This window comes from Musca vetustissima, unplaced genomic scaffold, assembly GCF_032173495.1.
Source record: "Musca vetustissima isolate MV318-11 ecotype Yass unplaced genomic scaffold, APGP_CSIRO_Mvet_v1 utg1903, whole genome shotgun sequence".
Lineage (NCBI taxonomy): Eukaryota > Metazoa > Arthropoda > Insecta > Diptera > Muscidae > Musca > Musca vetustissima.
In genome coordinates this window covers 21246-42841 of record NW_026875281.1, presented here as the reverse complement: position 1 = coordinate 42841, position 21596 = coordinate 21246, and the positions used below count along the sequence as shown (strand labels likewise).

At 30.1% G+C, this 21596-nt stretch overlaps 1 protein-coding gene across 2 annotated transcripts in view; it reads right to left on the bottom strand.

Annotated features, from left to right (window-relative positions):
• LOC133337759 (RNA-binding protein Pasilla-like) overlaps positions 1-21379 on the bottom strand; it is a 74173-nt gene extending 52794 nt beyond the window's left edge. For both annotated transcript variants that reach the window (XM_061545965.1, XM_061545966.1), the window contains exon 1: positions 21101-21379. In XM_061545965.1, coding sequence (XP_061401949.1) covers positions 21101-21218 — 118 coding nt within the window. In that variant the 5' untranslated portion in view covers positions 21219-21379. The remainder of the gene's footprint in view (positions 1-21100) is intronic.
• Between the last annotated feature and the right edge of the window lie 217 nt (positions 21380-21596).

The following is a 21596-nucleotide window of genomic DNA, read 5'->3' as shown; positions in this document are numbered from 1 at the left end:
GAGATTTTTCAATTGTTTATGACCTGTGCGCAAGACCATAAAATGACACTCTCAGGCTCAGCACGTCACGTGAGGCCATTAAACATAAAACACATATCCACAGAGAGAGAGTGGATATCAGAGTGGAAGCTATAGAGAGTGAAGCAAAGCAAAGAAGCCTGTCTTTCTCTCTCCCTCTATTTTTGTATTTTTCTTGGCACTACTGGCACAATAATAATCTGCACACAACAACAAATCCGCAAAAAACAAACTGCAACTAACACAATTATTTCGTGCGATTTCGTTTCACCTCGTTTTTTTTGTTTCTGTTGCCGTTCAATCTTCCGTCTATCCTAGAACAAGCAAGGCAAAAGGGAGCTGGGTATTTTGTCGCCATAGCCTGGTAGCAAAAATCTATTTCAACCAACAACAAGAAATAGAAAAAGAAGAAAACACAAAGAAAAACTAACAACAAAAACAGAACACTGCGCAGAATATATGGACAAAACTAGGTCAATTGCGTTGTATAGCGGTGTGTGTGTGTTTTTGTCAGCATATTGGTGTGCGTGTGTGCATAATGTTGTTGTGAATGAGTGCGTTATGTTGTAGCATGTAAATAATAACAGCCACCACCATCATCAACACTCGCACACAAAGCAGCAGCAAGGCAAACGTTGAGAGCATGATAATGTTTGTGGCAAGAAGTCACATACCCACATAGAGAGAGATCGACCACCACTGCTGCTGCTGCCACCAGGTCTCATCCATATAGGCTAGAAAACACCATGCAACTTATATATACATAGTATAAAGAAAATGCAAATGTGTGCACAAAATACGATTTTTGTTGTTTTCAAGATTATATGGGAAAATACAAAATGTTGTAACTATCCTTTTTTCCATTATTTAATTAAATTACGTATACGTATAAGTGTTGTCATCAATCATACGCACTCATTAACAATTAATTATTCAATTAAATTCCGCTTACGTATAAGTGTTGTCATTACTCATACGCAAACTTATGGATATTTATAAATGAGGGGAATTAAATTTTTTTAAATAGAATCAGGAATCACGAAAAGTGTCAGCGGGATACATATATCCTCAGCCTGCAGTTATCAAGGTTTGTGTATGATATAATGGCCTCTACGATATGACTGCCTTGTTTTATGAAGGATCAATATTTTCCTATTAAATATACCATCATTATTCAGAAGAAGGATATAAATCAGAAAAAGAATTTCAGTCAGATATATCATCTAGGATATTTTTTTTTTCCTAAGTGCTCTCATAACTCATACGCACTCATTAACAATTTATTATTCAATAAAATTGCGCATACGTATAAGTGTTGTCATCACTCATACGCAACATTATGGAAATTTAAAAATATGTGAAAAAATTTGGATCCTTCTTCGAATTAAATCCGGAGAAAGAATGTCAGTGGGATATATGCACTCAGTCCATGACATATGTATTATACAGTTATCCTGAATTTTCTGTGATATTTTGGAGGTCACTGTTTTGTGTCGAGAAGGATTTTTTATTACATTTTTTAAATTAATTTGGAAAAGAGTGTCAGACAGATATATATATATACCCTCGGCTTACATATGAAGTATAAATATATCAAATTTTTATGACATTTTGGAGGTCTACGATATCACTGACTAGTGACAAGGAGGATCCATTTCTTTTTCTTTTTAAATATACAATCCTTTTTCAGAAGAGGGATATTTGCAGGATCATTTTCTTCGGTAAATTAAGCATAAGCGTTGTCGTCACTTATACGTTCTCATTAACAATAGAGTATTCAATTAAATTCCGCATACGTATACGTGATGTCATCACTCATACGCAACCCTATGGACATTTATAAATGTGGGGTAAATAATGTAATTGAACTTTTTTCTAAATTATTCTAGTAAGGACGAAGTGCCAGTCGGTATTGTCTATAATTATATACCCTCTCCCTATGGCATATTATAAACTAAGCCTGATTTTTTAGACTATTTCCTTGGGAAGATCCACATTAAATTTATAATCCAAATTATGGCAGTATGCTGGCGAAGTACCAGAGATGATGGACCTATTATGCCAATAGTTCCTATATATTTAAAATTTGACCTTAGAAACTCGGATTTTATATAGGCTCACATCCTCAGATGTGCTGACAGTCCCTCAGGTATTTATGTATGAAAATATAGTCACGCTACGTATAATACCATGGTGGCGTATAAGTAGTGACCCTCTATTGCAAAATATCCACTAAGTTCTAAAATTAATATTTTCTAATTATTTTTTGCTTACGGAGGTCAAATAACTGTCTAGTCTCGAAATGGATCAATTTTGTTTATTAAATTGTTAATTTTTTCTAAAATATAACAGTTTGCCAGAGAGAGATCATGGATATAAAGCCGATAGTTCCTATATATTTATGATTTGATGATGGAGAGCAGGAGAAATTGCCCTATTTTCGAATTTAACCTTGTCTCATATCCTGAGAAGTTTTGAGAGTATCTCAGGTCAGTAAGTATGAAAATATAGCAATGTTACACATTGTATCATGGTGACGTATATGTAGTGAAATTAATCATACGCAATATGGGCCTCTATTGCAAAATATCCACAAACATCTGATATTAATATTTTCTAATTATTTTTTTGGCTTGCGGAGGTCCACATAATCAATGTTTAGTCTCGAAACGAATATTTTCTAATTATTATTTGGATTGCAGAGGCCCACAGAATCACAGTCTAGTCTCGACTTGGAACAATTTTTTTATTAAATTTTTAATTTTTCCAAACATAGTTCCTATATAGAAGAAGATTTAATAAAGGATTTAATAAAGGTTCGCATTCGCTGAAGTTTTGACAGTGTTTCAGGTCTTTAAGTATGACAATAGAGCAGCTTTATGCCTTGTATTATGGTGAGATATAATTAGTGAAATTAATCATACGCAACATGGGTTACTATTACAAAATATCCACTAAGTTCTCCAAACAATAATTCCTTAATATTTTATTTTTGATGTTATTCTTTTATTTTATTTCTCAGAAAAATATTTTAGTAGTCTTGTAATTGTAAACGTATTAGTGCTGCCATAAAGTATACGCCATGTTGTCTACTATTTAAAAACTATTTTAAAACCCAGTGAGCTGAGCAGTATACTCGGACGGGGCCAACCATATCAGATCCTACACAACTACCATTGAGCTCGAAGTTTCTGCAGATCTATATTCCGAGCCACAGTAATATGTCGTGTAATTTGCACTCTCTTGACCCAATAGAGGCTAACAGCTCCTCTGCGGCATCTTTTCCGGAATAAAATAATTCTCTATATGATTGAAATTTACGAAAATATTTCATATCAAAATAGAAAACATTTTGAAATTTTCATTAAATATAATTATCTATTTCTTTATTTGTAAGGTTATAATTACCAATTTTTATTTGAATTTATTTATTTAAGGATTTTCATGTCAATCATACGCAATATAAACATCTAGGCGTGTACGTGATGATATAAATCATACGCTCTATTGGACTCTATTTTAAAATATATCCCAAAATGATCTTCAAATTCATAACATTAATTACAAAGAAGAAAATCGACGTATAAGTGTTGTCAGTACTCATACGCCACACTACTCCCTCCTTAATCAAATAGTATCCAATACGAATTATTATTAAAATTAATCAATTTCAAATTCAATTTATGATATAAATATAATTAGCTCCTTTTGATATTCAAGCCAAAAATCTATGCAGGGATTATACTTTTTTTCTACCAAACATTGGCATGCATATCAAGTGTAATGTGTATGAAAAAAACAAACCTACACACATTATGCCACCAAAAAATATATACACCAAACATATATGTAGCTGTGTATGTATGTATCATCATACAAAATAGTTTGACATTATTGGAACAGCAATAAAATTGATGTGGATTAATGTTAGGCCATACTGTGTGTATAACAACAACCAACGAATGAAAAAAGAACGACAACCAACCAAAAAAAAAAAAAATAAAGATCCAAGGGATTATATCGCATGTATGGGCTGGCATCGAACCATGTAACACAGTATATTTTTGTTTGAATAGCTCTTACAGGTATATATTTGTTGTCGTTGTTACATACATTTGGCCCATATGCCTATGAATGTCAAACATAGATTCATGTGTGCGAACAAAAGGCAGGTCATGATTTTTTTTTTTTTGCTTTCTTCCTTTTTGGTTATTTCATTAATGTAATGGTCATTTTGGGAGAAGGATAGCATTTCAGGAGGTGGGTTTCTTTTGGCTTCGCCGAAAATTGATGACCATTTTATGTATGTCAAAAATTGAAAAATTACCATTCAAATTGAAGTCAACAGCAAAGAGGAAGACGTATATTTTCTTTTTTTTTTGTAATTTAATTAAAGTGAAATGGGGAAAATGAGATGAGGATTTATGGAAGTTGTATTTTTAGGGGAAATTTATGGTCCAGGGATAGTAATTTAAAATTTAATATCGAGGAAGGCAAGATAAAAATTGTAGACAATTTTTTTATAAAAATGTTATAAATGTCTTGTTTATAAAAATTTGCTTAGGTTTGCCTTTAAAGAACAAACAGTTCTAGACAGCTTAATATTTAAAGGTATTTATAACGTATACGTATTGGCAATACTCATACGCTTCATAAACCATTGTACACATATTTTTTATTTGAATAAAAATAGATATTCATTTTTTGGGTACTTGAAGCGTATTCACGTTGACGTCACGTCCAGAAACCTTAATATTTAAAGGTATTTATAACGTATACTTATTGACAATACTCATACGCTCCACAAAACATTTTTATACATTTTTTTATTTGAATAAAAATTGATATTAATTTGTTGGGTACTTGAAGCGTATACACGTTGACTTTAATCATACGCTCCATGGTCTCAAGATTTTGCAGGAAATTGAATGTTCCTATTCCTAGAAAATATTTTAATCAACTGTGTTGGATTTATTTTTCAATCAACTAATTAGGATTTTTTTAAATATTATTCTGATAATTTTGTAAAATTTCTGAAAATTAGATTTCACCTTTTTTTCAAAAAAAATAATAAAAATCTTTTAATTTGTTACCGCAATTTAAATTCCAAAAACTTTAACGTCTTCATTCCTAATTAACCACACACATACACCGCCACTTTTCTTTAATGCAATAATATAAACAATAAATAATATTCTTTATTAAATAATTCAATTAAAATCCCTTATCAACGGAGGCTAACCACAATAGCATGTAAATTAATTAAAAATCACTTTTAATTGAAAACAAATTAATTAAAACCACCCTCATTAAGCGTAAACAGACAGAGATGAGATGACAGAAGCTGCAACAACAACAACAGCCTACAGAGAGAACGAAAAATGAAATAAAAATACATGGAACACACACTTACACAACCACTCGACGAGATATAACATTATTAATAATTGATTAAACATTGACAATAAATAAAATGCATGTCACCATGCAGTGAAGGATTGCCAATGCAGCAAAAAAATATATATCTCGAAAAGCAAGAAAGAAATTGCCTTAAGACAAATTGAGAAATCAGATATCTTAATTGATCTTTTTCTTCATTCAATCGTTCTTTCTGCGAAATGACAAGAAAAGGGAATAAATTTTTAATTTTCTGATTTTCTTTTGGGGTTTATATATTACGATGAAGGAGAACAAGAAGAAGAAAAAACAATAATGCAGGTATCAATAAGATACAAGAAATTACAGATTGAAATGAGAAATCCTTGAAAATATGGGTATTTTATTTCGTATTGGACATTGAGGCGTATGAGTATTTTAAATTATGTTCAAGGGAAGGGTGTTTTGGGGGCTTATGATGGATAATAATAATTTTGACAGATTTCTTTTGTGGTAATTTGTGGCGTATAAGTAATGTTATGGGAAATGAACTTAATGCCTCCATACTTCATTAATTGGGGCAAAAAATAGAAATTATTTAAAAATTTCAAGAAAATGAAAAAAAATGTCCCATATATAACAAAATTCTGAAGGCTTCTTAAGATGAAAATATAGGATTTCAAATCAAATCTTCATAGCAATATTTAAAACTGATTTCTTTTCGTCCACTATGGCCTAAGAGTATTAAAACTTATTTTACTTTAAAGGGCCAGGGTTCGTATGATTTAGAATATATCCATGGTATAAATATTTGATTAAACAATCGGGGAATGAAATATAAATCTATGTGTGTTAAGAAAAATTATGGAATATAGCGTATAAGTTTTGACAATACTCATACGCTTCATATATCACCGAAGGGAACCCCATTAAATTATTTTAAATCAAATTTATATATATATATATATATAATGCTATAAATTTTAGTTTTGAAATTAATATTTTCCATTCTATTTTTTATTATTTAAATTTGTTATGTTATTTTATTTATCATAATTTTTTAAATTTGTTATGTTATTTTATTTATTATAATTTTTTAAATTTGTATAATTTTTCATAATTTAAAATGTTTATATTAGCTCATCTTCAACACAATATACAAATCCATATATTTCAAATGTCAAAGTATCAAATAATACTCATTGATTTCAATATCTCACACTCACACACATAATTTTTGTATGTATTGAAAAAAAAAGTTTTAAACATGAACGCATCAACCATCACGTCATCATAAACAAAAAAACAACAACACAAACGCACAGTTTTGAAATAATACGCAATAGGCAGCAACAACAACGAAGTCACATTTATGCATTTGTTTGTTGTTTGATTTCTTCTCTCACCCCTTCTTCTCGCCACTTCACACATCGATTTTTTATGTCATAGCTATAAAAAAGCCGCACAGATGTCTTCTAACATTATGGAGATGCTCTTTATTAAATTTTTGTTGTTGTTGATTTTTTCATTGACAAACAAATCAAGTCTATCAAGTTTGTGAGTTGTGTGTGCGTGTGTTTTTTTATTTATTTCAAAATTATTATTCAATTATCTTTATTGTTTGCGATGGTGTTAGTGATGCATTTATTTGTGTGTGAGAATTTTGTTGTTCACACAAATAGCTTTGATTTGAAAGATGTGTTCATGAGCGCAGCTCTATGAGAAGCTGAGTGAGACCCTTATCGTTTTTAATGGAAATATTTAAAGTGAAATTTTAGATGCTATAGGCAAAAAAAAAAATTGAAAATTGATCCACATTTTTTTAAATGGAACTAAAGACAAATAATTATTTTTATTAGTTTCAGAATCAATTAAAAATAAATAAAAATGGCATTTTTATTGCAAATCAATCCAATCAAATGGAAAATGTAGATATTATTTTAAGAATTATTTAGGCGTATACATGTTGGGAATAATTATACGCATCATAAAAAATAATTTTCTATTTATATTTTGTAAACGTGACATTAATAAAAAAATTATACGCTTTAGGCATTTTGCTTTTTTTTTGCATGAAATCATAAAATTCTTTGCTACACATTTGTAAATATTTGTTGAAAATATATAATAATTATACGGAGTATGCTCACTAGTACTAAAACGATGTGAGAATTTCCTAAAGTCCACTAGTTTTTTCATAAATATTTCAAAAGAAAAAAAAAATGATCTGTAAAATGCATATTAGAACCTGTTAACAATTTATTCAAGAAAGAAAATTATTTTGGGTAAATATCAATATATATAATATTATTAGACGTATACATGTTGACAATAATCATACGCACCATATTAACCCAAGGTCCACTACTTCTTTCATAAAAAAATTAGAAAAAATGAGTAGTAAAATGGAAATTATTTGGGGTTAATATGAAAAAATATATATTATTAGCATTATGTTCAACTAAATTAAACAATTGCGTATACATGTTGAAAATAATTATTCGCATCATATCACCACAGCTGAATTTTCTATTTATATTTCTGTTGCGATCAATAACGAATGGAGGCTTAGCTTTTGTGGAAAATGTTTATTTTCAGTTCGTAAAATATTTAAATTAAATGCCTTATTTCTTTGATACATAGTTATTAATATTGTGTTTTTTTTTTAATTTGTAGACGTATACATAATGACAATAATTATACGCCTAGTATCCTCTTTAGTAATAAAACGATATAGGAATTTCTTAATGTCTACTAGTTCTTTCATAGCTATTTAAGAAGTAATTGAGCTCTAAAATATGTAACATTTATCTAAAATAGAAAATTGTATAGGTTAAATATTACTTTGAATAATATTAGGGATATTCGTATTGACAATACTCATACGAACCATTTTAACTCAATGAAGAAAATTTTGGGTAAATTTTAATTTAAAGGCCCTCATGCGTATAAATGTCGACAATAAACATACGCAAAATATTCCCATATTAAACAAATGAAGAAAATATTAATAAAATATTATTTTAATGTACCTTAGGCGTATACATATTGACAATAATCATTCGTACTAAGTTCCTCCAATGATTTGCTTTTCTGGTATATTACTAGCCCAAATTGCCCCTCGATCTAACTTCACCTCATTTAATAGACAACATATCATATTCGTTCATATTCGGCTATAAATATGTAGCATATATTAAATTCAGAACATTTTTGAATAGCCTAACAAATTTAACAACAAATAGAACCATTTGGGCACGTGTCTACAGTACCTGCAAACATTTCTAAGAAATACAAATTTCTTATTAATATAATTAGGATTTTGGGTCTCTTGGAGGCCTTAAATACTCTCAAAAATTAGATAGAAGCCTAAAGAATATACTAACTAATTTTGACCATTTGGGTATAAACTCCTTTGGAATTTGAAAGATCTGGTCAAATATAGTCCTTTACTTTTCCAGGGAATTTCTAATCACCTTCCACACAACTTATTAATACTTCTTGCTTGAAACACAGCATAATTTCAAAATTGCTGAAAAATGTATCTGCTTCCCACTTTACACAAAAAATCTCATTAATTACCGAACTTGCCTGCCATAGGGTATCACCCTTGTGCTTAATACTCTCCAAATCTTAGATCTCCTCTATTATCCAAAAACGTTTGTATATATGGAAATTCCTTTATATTAAAGCAACACACAAAAGTTAAGTCATAAAACAATAATAATAACAACAACAACTGCAATAACAACAACAAAATCTAATCAAGCGTATTTTGTTATTCAAGGTAAACTACAATAAAAACAACAACAACAGAAGACGCCAAAGTCAGATGGCGTAGACGAATAAAGTCTCGGTTCGCGTCGATGCCAGTCAGTCAACCAAACTGCCAGCAGTGGCGGCATTAAAGCGATCAAATAAAAATAAATTCAAAAGGACAGGTATTTTTTGGGAGTTGTTGTTGTTGTTCGTGAAGAAGGTGTAAAAGGGAGAGGTGTGGAGGTAATAAAAGCTCAAATGTTCACAAAATGATCGAATTCAAAATAACTGAATATTTTGTTTGATTTTTTTGTTTTTTTTTTTTTTTTTTGGTTTAGCCAAAATTGTGATCCACTCGTGATGGTATCGTGTGAATGGTTATATATGACCATATGTGAACATATGTTTCTTTGTTTGTTTCCCCACCCAAAAAAAGTTTGTGTTGTTGTTTTTTTTATACATAATTGAATATTTTTATTTTAAACTTGAGCAGAGCTATGCAATATCGTTTCAAATGATATCCAAAACATGTGTGTGTGTGTGTTTGAATATAACAGCGACAGGTTTTAACTGTCAAAAATGTCTCGTTTTAAGTATACGATTTTATTTATATTTTTTTTTTTTTTTTTTTTTTTTTGTATGAATTGACGTAATACCAACTAATGATGACCAATCGTAATCGACAACAACAACAAAATATTCCTTTGTTAGTATTAATATTATGATTAATATATTTTTGTTGTTGTATTTTAATGGATTTTAGTTTCTATGTGGATTTTCTCAACAGGTATTTTCGAATGAGATTGCATAAATTCATAATTATATAAACAAAATTAATGAAACCCCAGAAAAAAAACACTAATCATTTGAAAGATTTCTAATGTAAAGTCTAGACAATTTTTGTTTATTTTCTTATCAAACTCATGACTACGGGGTTTTCGGTTATAAAATATTTTAAAACAAATAAATAAATAAAAAACATAAATATTTATTTATTTTATTTAGAATATTTTATTTTTCATTTTATTTCACTTTAATTTAATTTAAATTTTTTTGTTTTTTATCAAATTGCAAACAAGAACCAACAAAAACAAACATGACGAAGTACAAGTTGTTGTTGACATCATCACTTTAGATTATTGTTTTTAAATTATTGCTGAGTTGTTGTTGCCGTTCTTTTTTTGTATTTGTTTAATTATTTTTAGCTATTGTTGTTGTGTGGTGTTTTCGTTTTCGCTTTTGTTTTTGTTTTTTGTGCATGTAGAACAAAGCATCATAAAACAAATTTTATAAATACATTTTTTTAAAAATTTAATTGCATTTAATTATAGAGCCGGTTTTTATTCTGAATTGTATGTATTTTCTATTTGTATTTGTAATTATTAAATCATAATTAAATAAATGCAAAGGTGTCATCTATCAACAGTCGCTGATAATTTAGTGAGAGAGAGAGCGAGAAACTGTTGTCTAATGTCAAGAACAAATTAATTGCTAAATATTTTTTTTATCTTCTTTTCTGCCATTTATCATTAATTATGGATGGTCGAGAGGGTATTGCATCATTTGGAGAATGACTTTGTTGTTTTTGGATAGAATATAACAAAAATTATTTAACATTTAATTTACTTGAAAAAATCTTCTATAGATTTGGAATCTTCAAGATAACCTAACCGAATTTTAAAATTTTCTATTTAATTGAAAATAATAAGTTTTGACCAACTATTGTCCATAGAAACCCATTTGTTGTAAAACGGCCGGACTTCATCGAAACAATCTGATGTTACTTTCATATACGCAGTCAATTTTCCATTTCTTGTAATAGGGGAAATTATGAATCACTTTTTTATATATCGAAATTCAAAGCGTCTCCAAAATATATTCAAAAAATGCAAAGCCAATTTTTTCTCATTCCTTTAATAAGCTAAATTTTGAATTTTATGTATATTTTCCATAATATGATTATATTTTAAAAAATTTCCTCTTTTATTTGGAAATGAAAATAACATTTGTTTTCAAAATTCACTATTGTCCCCATGGTTAGATTGCAAAGGTTCTATATAACACATTGCCTACTTCTAATGTGCCTAGGGACCTCGAAAATAACAATTCAGTTTCAAAAAAATTTCAATTGTCCACATCAAAATTCTTTTATCGAAATATTATTTTTTCGAATCAACATACTTTTAGGCAAAAAACACCATGTTTAATATTTTGGTTTAAAAGCAAGGCCACCTCCCGCCAGACCAAACTCACACTTAACAAGACGCTGTTGTATGGATCTGAAGCATGGCTACTTGCGCAAGCAGATGAGGCAGCTCTTGGGGTGTTTGAAACAAAAATTCTCTGAAAGGCCGATCTGCGTCGACGGTGAATATCGGCGTCGAATGAACCACGAGCTTTACAATTTATACGCCGACATCGACATAGTCAGTCGTATTGAGCTGCAGTGACTACGATAGCTAGGCCATGTTGTGCGAGAGAATGAGAATGCCCCAGCTCAAAAGACATATAAAAGCGAGTCTACTGAAGGTTGCCGTAGAAGGAGAAGGCTACGAATCATATAGAAAGACCAAGCAGAAAACAACATCTTGGAACGTGGTCTTTCAATTGGTGGATTTTAAGCTCGGCTTATGGAACTACCGTTCTGTAACAAGCCAGCTAAGTAAGTAAGTATGATGATTTTATTCCTTCAGTTGAATTAGGCCTTCGAAATTTCCAACATTGTGCAATTTGATTGCAGATACTTCCTTTTTTACACAATGTTTCAAATATCTTTTATTTATTTCTAATTTATTTTTTTTCCTTCTTTTTATTTATTTATTTTTTTTTTTTTGTTTGCATAATATTAGGCAAATACCACATTTTTATCCTTTCTGAGCTGATTTTCTAATTATAATGTTCATATTTTTAGGCCTCAGATCACTCTGCTCAAATGGTGTGCAAAACAAGATATTGCATATATGTGTGATGAAAATGTATGATTTAAAAATTTTTGGTGCATAATTTTAGGCAAAAATTAGTCCCAATATTTTACTGCACATTTGAGGCAATAAGTTTGGAATTACATCTCATATCATATAATTTCGATTTTTTAGATCCAAATGAATAATAAAAAAATATATATTACGGTGCATACTTTTAGGTGCAGTCTCAGGAATACTATGTGTTAATTTTTAGTTATAATTACTAACTATTGCATATTTTTGTAACAGAGACGCATGAGGTTACATGAATTATTTTAATTGGTCCCCATACTAGAAATATAATTCATATTTTCCATGATATTTAGGTATACGATTAAAAAATAAATTTTCTGAAAATTTGTATTAAAATTCATTTGTGGGCCATAGTTTATTTTCTGAATTTTCAATATTGCATTTTTATATGGAGAAATTTGGTTTAAAATTCTTGGTGCATAATTTTAGGCAAAAACTAATTAATCGCAAAATTTAACAGAGACGAATGAGGTTACATGAATTCCTTTAATTGGTCCTCATATTAGAAATATATAATTCATGGTGCCTGCTTTTAGGCACCATTTCTGAAAATTTGTATTAAAATTCTTTTGTGGGCCATAGTTAATTTTCTGAATTTTTTGAAAAATAATTTGACATACTGCATTTTTTTTATTTTCAATATTGCGTTCTTATATCGAGAAATTTGGTTTAAAAATTATTGGGGCATAATTTTAGGCAAAATCTAATTTATCGCAAAATTTAATAGAGACGATTGAGGTTACATGAATTCTTTTAATTGGTCCTCATATTAGAAATATATAAATCATATTTTCCTTAATTTAAGGTATACGATTAAAAAATCAATTTTGGTGCTTTCTTTTAGGCACCATTTCTGAAAATTTATATTAAAATTCTTTTGTGGGCCACAGTTTATTTTCAGAATTTTTTGAAAATTATTTTCAAATTGCATTTTTTTTTTTATTTTCAATATTGCATTTTTATATCGAGGAATTTGTCTTCTATATTTAATGGCGCTGTTTTATTTATATTGTATATGAGTTATTAATTCGATGTGAGGCTCAATTGGAAACAGATATAGGTTTTACGTTGTCATTATGATTTTCAAGGACTTTTTATTAAGGGTTTAGATTATTTGAAGGATTTTTTTAAATTATATATATTCATGGAGTATACTTTTAGGCACCTAAAAGACTGATATTATTTTCTATATCACCAATTACATGGACCTATTTGAGATCCATATTAAAACAAGTTTATAATTTTATTTGGTTAACGAATACTACGCTAATAAAGAAAAATAGAATATTTTGACGATTTAGTGCATACTTTTAGGCACTTTTTCCGTGATGTAATTTTTATTTTCACTCTCAAGGTCACAAATCGAGCAGATTTTTATTTGTTTAAATAGCATCATGTGAGAAGATTATAATATAGATTATTCTTTCATTGTTAATTAGGTTTTTTTTATGATTCATGTGTGATGCATACTTTTAGGCAAGTATTTGGACAATCTGCTGTAAATATTAAACTAATATTTTTAATATGAAATTATTGAACAATATTTTGAGGTAAAGGCTTCAATGGGAAAATTTGAAAATAAAGCAATATATTTGATATATTATTTAAACATTTTTATGGGGGTAAACATCTTCCAAATTGGAAACATTGTGAATTTATTATAATATTAATGTCAATATTTTTATTCAAATAAATATTTAATTAATCTTGTTTCTATTTCTATTCAAAATTTCAGGTGTAGTCCCACGAGAAGATAGTTTTGGATTAAAATGTAAAGGAATTCTAATTTTTTTTATATAGGAGGGACCTCCAAAGGCATGAGTCCCTACTGTTCTCATCTTCAAGCCTTTATCGAACAAATTACATTTTCTATTTTTCAGATATTTTAATTTCTTATTTTGTTTATTTATTTTTTATATTATTATTATTATTTTTTTTTTTTTTTTTTTTGTATATTTCCATCACTCATTTTTCTAATAAAATAAATTTTGTTTTTTACTTCATCGTGTTGTAGTGAAGGGGCACCAATTTAAATATTCATTTAACATTGAACAGCAATTAAAAGTTTGTTCGTGTTGTGAGTTTTTTTCAGTTCTCTCAAAATCAATAGGCCATAAATTCATTTACAGAAATATAACTTTAAAACAGAAAAAAATACTTTCGGAATGAATATTGAAATAGGCAAATGAGTAATGAATATTCATGAGCAACTAGCAGAGTTTTTTCAATATTCCAAAGAAAAAAACTTTTAGAGGCCCTTTTATTTGGGAATCCATAATATTAATGAGAGACAAATTGAAAAGATTTTTGGGGCTAAAAAATTTAAAAAAAATAGTGGTAAAATGGATTCTTTCAATATTCCAAAGATTCCAATATTCTGTTGTTCTTTTTTATTTGGAAATTCATAATATTTATGAGAGAAAATTGAAAGGATTTTTGTGGAAAAATATTGGCAACAAAATATGAATTCAGTACTCCTTTTTACTCTATTAAAATTCAATGTAAAGCAACTCATATTGTTTACTTAAAATGAGATTATAAATTCAAATGATGCGGATTTTATAAATTCAAAAAATAATTTTTATCTGAAAAAATTGCCAAGATTTATTCCTGTTTATCTTCTAACATCCTTAAACCTGCAATGGTTATTTTCCTTTGCTATTTGCCATAACATTTTTGTGGCCGAACACAAACTCTAAATTTCTCACAATTTTTCTATGCTGCAATAAAAAAAATTATTTCAATTTATTTCCCCAGAAATATTCTGTGCTCTTTATAATACTTTAGAGATTACCAACAGATTACCAGGTTATATGAGACCAAAAAAATAAAAAAAAAAAACAGCTACCTTGGTTTTCATTTGAACTCGAAAAAATCATTAATAAATTCTCACTTGCAGCTAAGGGTAGATATAAATAAAATTCCAACGAAACAAATAGCCTTTATGAGGTGTTATTTTCAAATAAGTTCAAGTATTTTCAATTGCTTAGGCTGCTGAATGGCATACACGTGCTACCTTGGTCTGTGTGGCAAAAGGAAAAAATATGCCAAAATAAACTAGGGAGAACAAATAGAACAGAGAGATAGAGAGAGAGCAGCCAAAAAGGAAACAGAAACCCCCAAAGACCACTTTCAACCATAAACTATACTGCAGGAAATAAGTATTTTTTTTACCCGCAAACACCAAAGAAAAATTTGGTTCCTATCGATTATTTTTTTGCCCTAGAAAATAAAAAAAAACTAAATAGCAATTGTTTCAAATCCAGGCCAGGGCATTTAAACAATTTTTGGGAACCCCTAGAAAATAACAAAAAACTAAATAATAGTTGTTTCAAATCCAGGCCAGGGCATTTAAACAATTTTTGGGAACCCCTCTATTTGGGGTTGGCACAAATGCTAGGGCAACAAATTTCGGTGTTCTGCTAATATTGGCATCCTGTTTTGGTGGCTCCCTTAAATTGTATTTTAACGATTTGGCATTTGTAGGTTATCACTTAACCCAAACGGGGATGTGATTTAGAGGGGGGAATAATTCACAATCAGCATTACACACATATGTATGTGTAAAATAGGAAAATGTAAACACATGGCCGTTTTTACACCACACACAATTACTTGCATGCCCCTAACTCCTTCCACCCATCATCCTCCTTAGATAGCAAATATGTAGTAGCATCCATACAAAGGCAACACCAGAAAAAAGGGGTAAATGGGTCAGCCGCTCAGCCGTCCATGTATGCGTTGTAACTACCAACCATTACACTGAAGTTTTTTTCTGGTAGTTGAAATCACACCACAGAAGTCCTTCAAGTTTTCTAAGTGATGGCTACGTACTCTGGCTGTGGTAGTTTTTCACTTCTTCCTCACTTTTTCCCATATTCCATTTTCACATAGAAAATTAGATGAACATTTGCCATCTATTCAAAAAAAAATCTCCTTTGCGAAGAAGAGGAAAGGAGGGGGAAAACGGAAATATCGACACCAACCAAATGTGGCTTCATTTCATAGTTATGGCATGAAATGAGTTTAAATCAGCAGTAGCCCCAGTCAAACACCCACCCTTCACCTCTTCGCAGACAGAGGATCATGAAGGATAACATTATGCGTGCCAGTTGTGAAAAAAATGTCTGTATGTATACATGCCATCATTTATTTTCTTCCTCTGTGTGATGGTGGAAAGCCCAACATGACATTTTGTACTTGTGATGTATGTTTCAAAAGAAGAAGGAAGGAAGAGGAGAATGGGTAATTTTCATAATTGTATGTTCAGCTAAAAATTCAAAAAATGGCCAAAGAGATGGAGAAGAGAGAACGAGCAAGTTATAGGTGGGTCAAAAAAAAAAATGTGGGTGTTGTAATTAGATTGGCCCCACTGCTTAGCATGTAATTATATGTGTGTGTATGTTCGTAACTCGTTGTAATATTTTCTTCTTTTTAACTGGCTCCCCACTTTAAATCCCTTTGTTTATTCATTTTTCTTTCACCCCGCAGTGCTGTTTTAATCTTCTTTACATTAGATCCTGTAAATGTGCTGCAAAGTTTCTAATGACTTCTATGTGTGTATTTAAATTTATTTGCTCTTGCCGTTTATCCTTTGAAGCTGTAAAGCAAACACACACACACAAACACTGCAAGGATATATTTTTGAAGAAGAAAAAAAACACTGGGGAAATATACAATGACCAAAAATTATAGCTGGGGAAACTATAAATTCTTTTAAATTTTGGAAATTAGTGGCCGGAAAAGAGAAATGAAAAACATGGATTATGGGAGGCCCACGGTGATCCCTACTAACCGTGATTTTTATGATAGTGATTATCAATGCAAATATTCTCACAGTTAATATTAGTGAACACTTTTCACATCTAAGTCTCGTAATTGATGAACCTTGTCACACACTATGACAGTGTGGATTTATCCTCAGAGTTTTTACAGAGCAGGCTCTTTTATAGAAATTCCATCATGAATTTCAGAAATATTTAATATTTCTAATTTTTCAAAAAAATTGTGGCAATGAATTTCAGTATTATTTTCATTGCCTACTTTTTGGGAGATTTATCGTCCCAAGTCAGAAGTCTTAAATATCCTACGACCTGCAAATTATATTCTAATTAGAATACATGGACTTTTATGTAACCCTGTCTTTGATTATAAGCCTTTGCGGGGTAACTTCCTCCAATATTCGATGCATACTTTTAGGCAACTTGGTCAAGTAAAAAATATGTTTGGAATGACAAAAGATTCAAATTGGGCAATACGTTATATTTTGAAGCATACTTTTGGGCAACATATAAATATTATTTTCCTTGCCTACTTTTAGGCATAATATACTTCCGTTATTAAATGTTCAGTGCCTTTGAAAAGCCTGGAAATTATGACTGCTGAAAGTAGTTGATTGGTATTTGAGAGTTAACAGTATTTAAAAATTTACAATTTGGTGCCTACTTTTAGGAGAAAAAATGTAGAAATATTAGTATTAAAATTATACTATTCAATTGGAGGTTTCAACTACACAACATTTTCAATGCATATATTTGAAGCAAAATTTATCTGTAATTGATTCATTATTGCAATTATTTGTAATGATGTTAAAAATTATTTTCATTGCATACTTTTAGGAGCAGTTTAATTTTTTTAATGTGATTTGTTAAGTGTTTGCCTCAGGAGGTCGAGAAATTTATAGACTACATAAAAATCTATGATACAAAGTAATTAGATAATAGGTGTATTTATGGTATATAATATTTAGAATTTGGTGCATATTTTTAGGATAAAATTCAAAGCAAAATTCCAAGCATATTTGCTGATAGTGTTATATTCACAGAAGTAGACTTTTTAGGAAAAACAATATTAAACATTGAGAGAATATAAAACGTTGATCATCGTTGTTTATTTCTCTTTGGCTTCTAGTTTGGGATTTGATTCATACTTTTAGGAACATTTACTTATTGACTTCCTTCTACGTTGTAGTAAATTGCTAAATCCGCCATGGACGATTTACGCAATTACAAATTTTGGAAGCCTACTTTAGTTACATCCGACATAGAAGATTTAGAAAATTCACGTTTTAAGAAAATTTAAAAAATTTGAAGCATACTTTCAATCCGCTTTCTATGTATTTTCAAATGTATTTTCATAGGAATTTTTAATGTCCTTATTATAGAAGGAATCTTGACTTGGAATGTTTTTTTAGCTTCCTTTAATCGATATACTGTATTTTATAGGTCCCCTATATACTGTATTATAGTGGTCGCATTTGTTGCATACTTTTAGGGAAACTTTGTTTATAATTTATGAAATTGTGAATGAGGATATTATTTGAATTAACTACCTATTGTCCTATTAGATTAAAAATCCAGACTAGCAGGTAATATCCAACGAAGTATTTATAAATTTTAATGTTCAGGTTGTGATGCATACTTTTAGGCAAATTTATTGAAATCCGATTAAAAAGAAGACCAATTTGACAATTTCTGGGAAATTTTTGCCTTCAAGTAATCTCCTAAAGACATACTTTACAAATGTTAGACGTTTTTTCTTATAATGATACATTTTTGTTGCATATTTTTAGGCATTTTATTCCAAATCAAGTTTTCTAGTTAGTCACTTTCTTCTGTATATATAGCTTGGATTCTGAGGCATACTTTTGGGCACCTGTTTTTATAAATTTGAAAATTAAGTTGAAATCAATTCAAAGGAGATTTTTATAAATATATATGTATCTCCAGAATGTGAAACAATGCTCAAGATGCTAATCAATTTTCATGTTGAGATTTTGATGCATACTTTCAGGCAAAAATTATTTAAACCCATTTGCAACTGTATTGTTTCTTGAAAAAACTGCACTGCAATTAATCTCCGAAGGTTTGATTTCACAGCAGGTGAAATTTTTCGTATGAGGTCAGGGAACTTTCTGAGTCGCTTAAGGTCCTCAGAAAGCACAACAAATCGACTTGTTGAAAAGTGTTGCCAATATTGTGCCTTGCATCAAACAACAATGTCGTCTAAATGTAGGCATTTTCTTCTGCATATAATCTCCGAGGGTTTGATTTCGCAGCAGGAGAAATTTTCTGTATGAGGACAGGGAACTTTCTGAGTCGCTTGAGGTTCTCAGGAAGCACGGCAAATCGGCTTGTTGAAAAGGGTTGCCAATTTTGTTTCTTTCTTCAAAAAACAATGTCGCCTAACTGTAGGCAATTTGTTCTTTCAGGCAAAAATTATTTAAACCCATTTGCAACTGTATTGTTTCTTGAAAAAACTGCATTGCAATTAATCTCCGAAGGTTTGATTTCACAGCAGGTGAAATTTTTCGTATGAGGTCAGGGAACTTTCTGAGTCGCTTAAGGTCCTCAGAAAGCACAACAAATCGACTTGTTGAAAAGTGTTGCCAATATTGTGCCTTGCATCAAACAACAATGTCGTCTAAATGTAGGCATTTTCTTCTGCATATAATCTCCGAGGGTTTGATTTCGCAGCAGGAGAAATTTTCTGTATGAGGACAGGGAACTTTCTGAGTCGCTTGAGGTTCTCAGGAAGCACGGCAAATCGGCTTGTTGAAAAGGGTTGCCAATTTTGTTTCTTTCTTCAAAAAATAATGTCGCCTAAGTGTAGGCAATTTGTTCTGCATATAATTTATTTTATAGCTGAAACTCTAAAGCAACTGTTTTTATAAAATTGATGAATTAAAATCAATTCAAAGAGGACCTTTATAAGTATATACACCAAGAATATTTCATATTCTGGGTATATATCCAGTGATGTCCTAATAAGTTGGCATGTTAAGATCTTGATGCATACTTTCAGGCAAAATCGTTGAAATCTATTTGAAACGTCATATTTTCTTAGAAAACTTTGCTGGCCAGTTCTGAATATATTTCAAGATTTCATAGGCACTTTTCTCTATGTCCTCAAAACAAGTGGCAATATTTAAAGCATACTTTTCGGCAAAATTATTCGTTTAATATGATACATATTTTTGGGGGGCATTTTTGACTACAATTTCCTTTTTCTCGGAAAATATTATAAAAATATATATTGTGTTCAAACCATTTAAAATATTAAATATTCATAAAATATTTGTATTATTTAATATGATAAGTATATATTTCTTAACCTTTATTTCATATATATTTTTAAAAACTTATTTAAAACCAAATAATTAACATATAAAAAAATTAAAGCTTAAAAAGCGCTAACCAAAAACACATTAGATGACAACACAAAGATGAGAGAAAACACTGAGAACGATTTTGAACTGATTTGGGCGTTTTCGAACTGATTTTGGCGGCATGAAAGGGCTAAATTGATATTCACTGAACTGATTGATTGATCGAACGATTGATTATGCAGCGAGAGTTATATGATGCATAATGTAACGATAATTCGCTGAGAGAAAGATATTTGAGTTATTGCGATGTACGATTTCAGAGAGAGATAAATATAGAGAGAGAGCGATTGTAGTAGTAGTTTGGTAATATATAGAGAGACAAAAATTATGTTGATTGCTTCTGATTTGTTGATCCACAAAATTACACACACTTATATTTATAATTATGTTATGAATTTTTTGTTTAAATATTTATATATAATAGTAATAATAAAAATAATATATAGATATATTAAAAAAATAATATAATAAGAGAGCTTTTATTTATTGATTTGCTTTGTCAATGAACAAAACACAAAATTTGTTTTTATTGAAAATGATAACGAGAGAGAGCGAGAGTTTTGATATATAGTGAGAGAGAGAAAAATGAAACGATCAATGATTGATTTGATTGATAGAGAGAGAGAGAGAGAATTTGTTCTTTTCATACTAAGAAATCATATTTCAAAAAATAAAATCATAGAACAAGAGAGTAAAAGAGAGGTAAAGAGAGAGTGGTTTCTCTCGAAACAAAAAAAAACGTTACAGAAAACAACAGGAACCAAAAATAAAAACAAAAACTTACCAGAACTGAAATGGGAGCGTTTGGATTGTTCATTTTCTGGATCGGTATCGAGTGGTCTTTTTCTAGAGTCACCAATTTCAGGGCTGGGGCAAGTTTCCATGGTAGCGTCTTCGGCCATTATGATGGGAATTTTGATGGTTTTAACGATAACGATGGCGAGAGAGAACTGTGATTAAATCTCTCTGTGGTTGGGCGATTGTTTTGAAATGTTTTTTTGATTTTTTGTTTTTGTGGTCTTGGTTTTTGGTTTGATGATTCAAATAGCTCTGACGGTGGTGGTGGTGGCGGTGGATTATTTGGTGTTGGTTTTTTTGTTTTTGCTTGGGATGAACGAACGAACAAACGAGCGGGCGAGCGAGCGAGCGAGCGAACGAACGAGATGCTAATAATCGTCACAACAGAGCGAAATATTTATAGAGAGAGAGATAGATTTGTTGTGGTTTTTGAAAAAAGAGCGACAACGAATTTTTGGTGTTTGGCGAGAGCTATCTGGGTA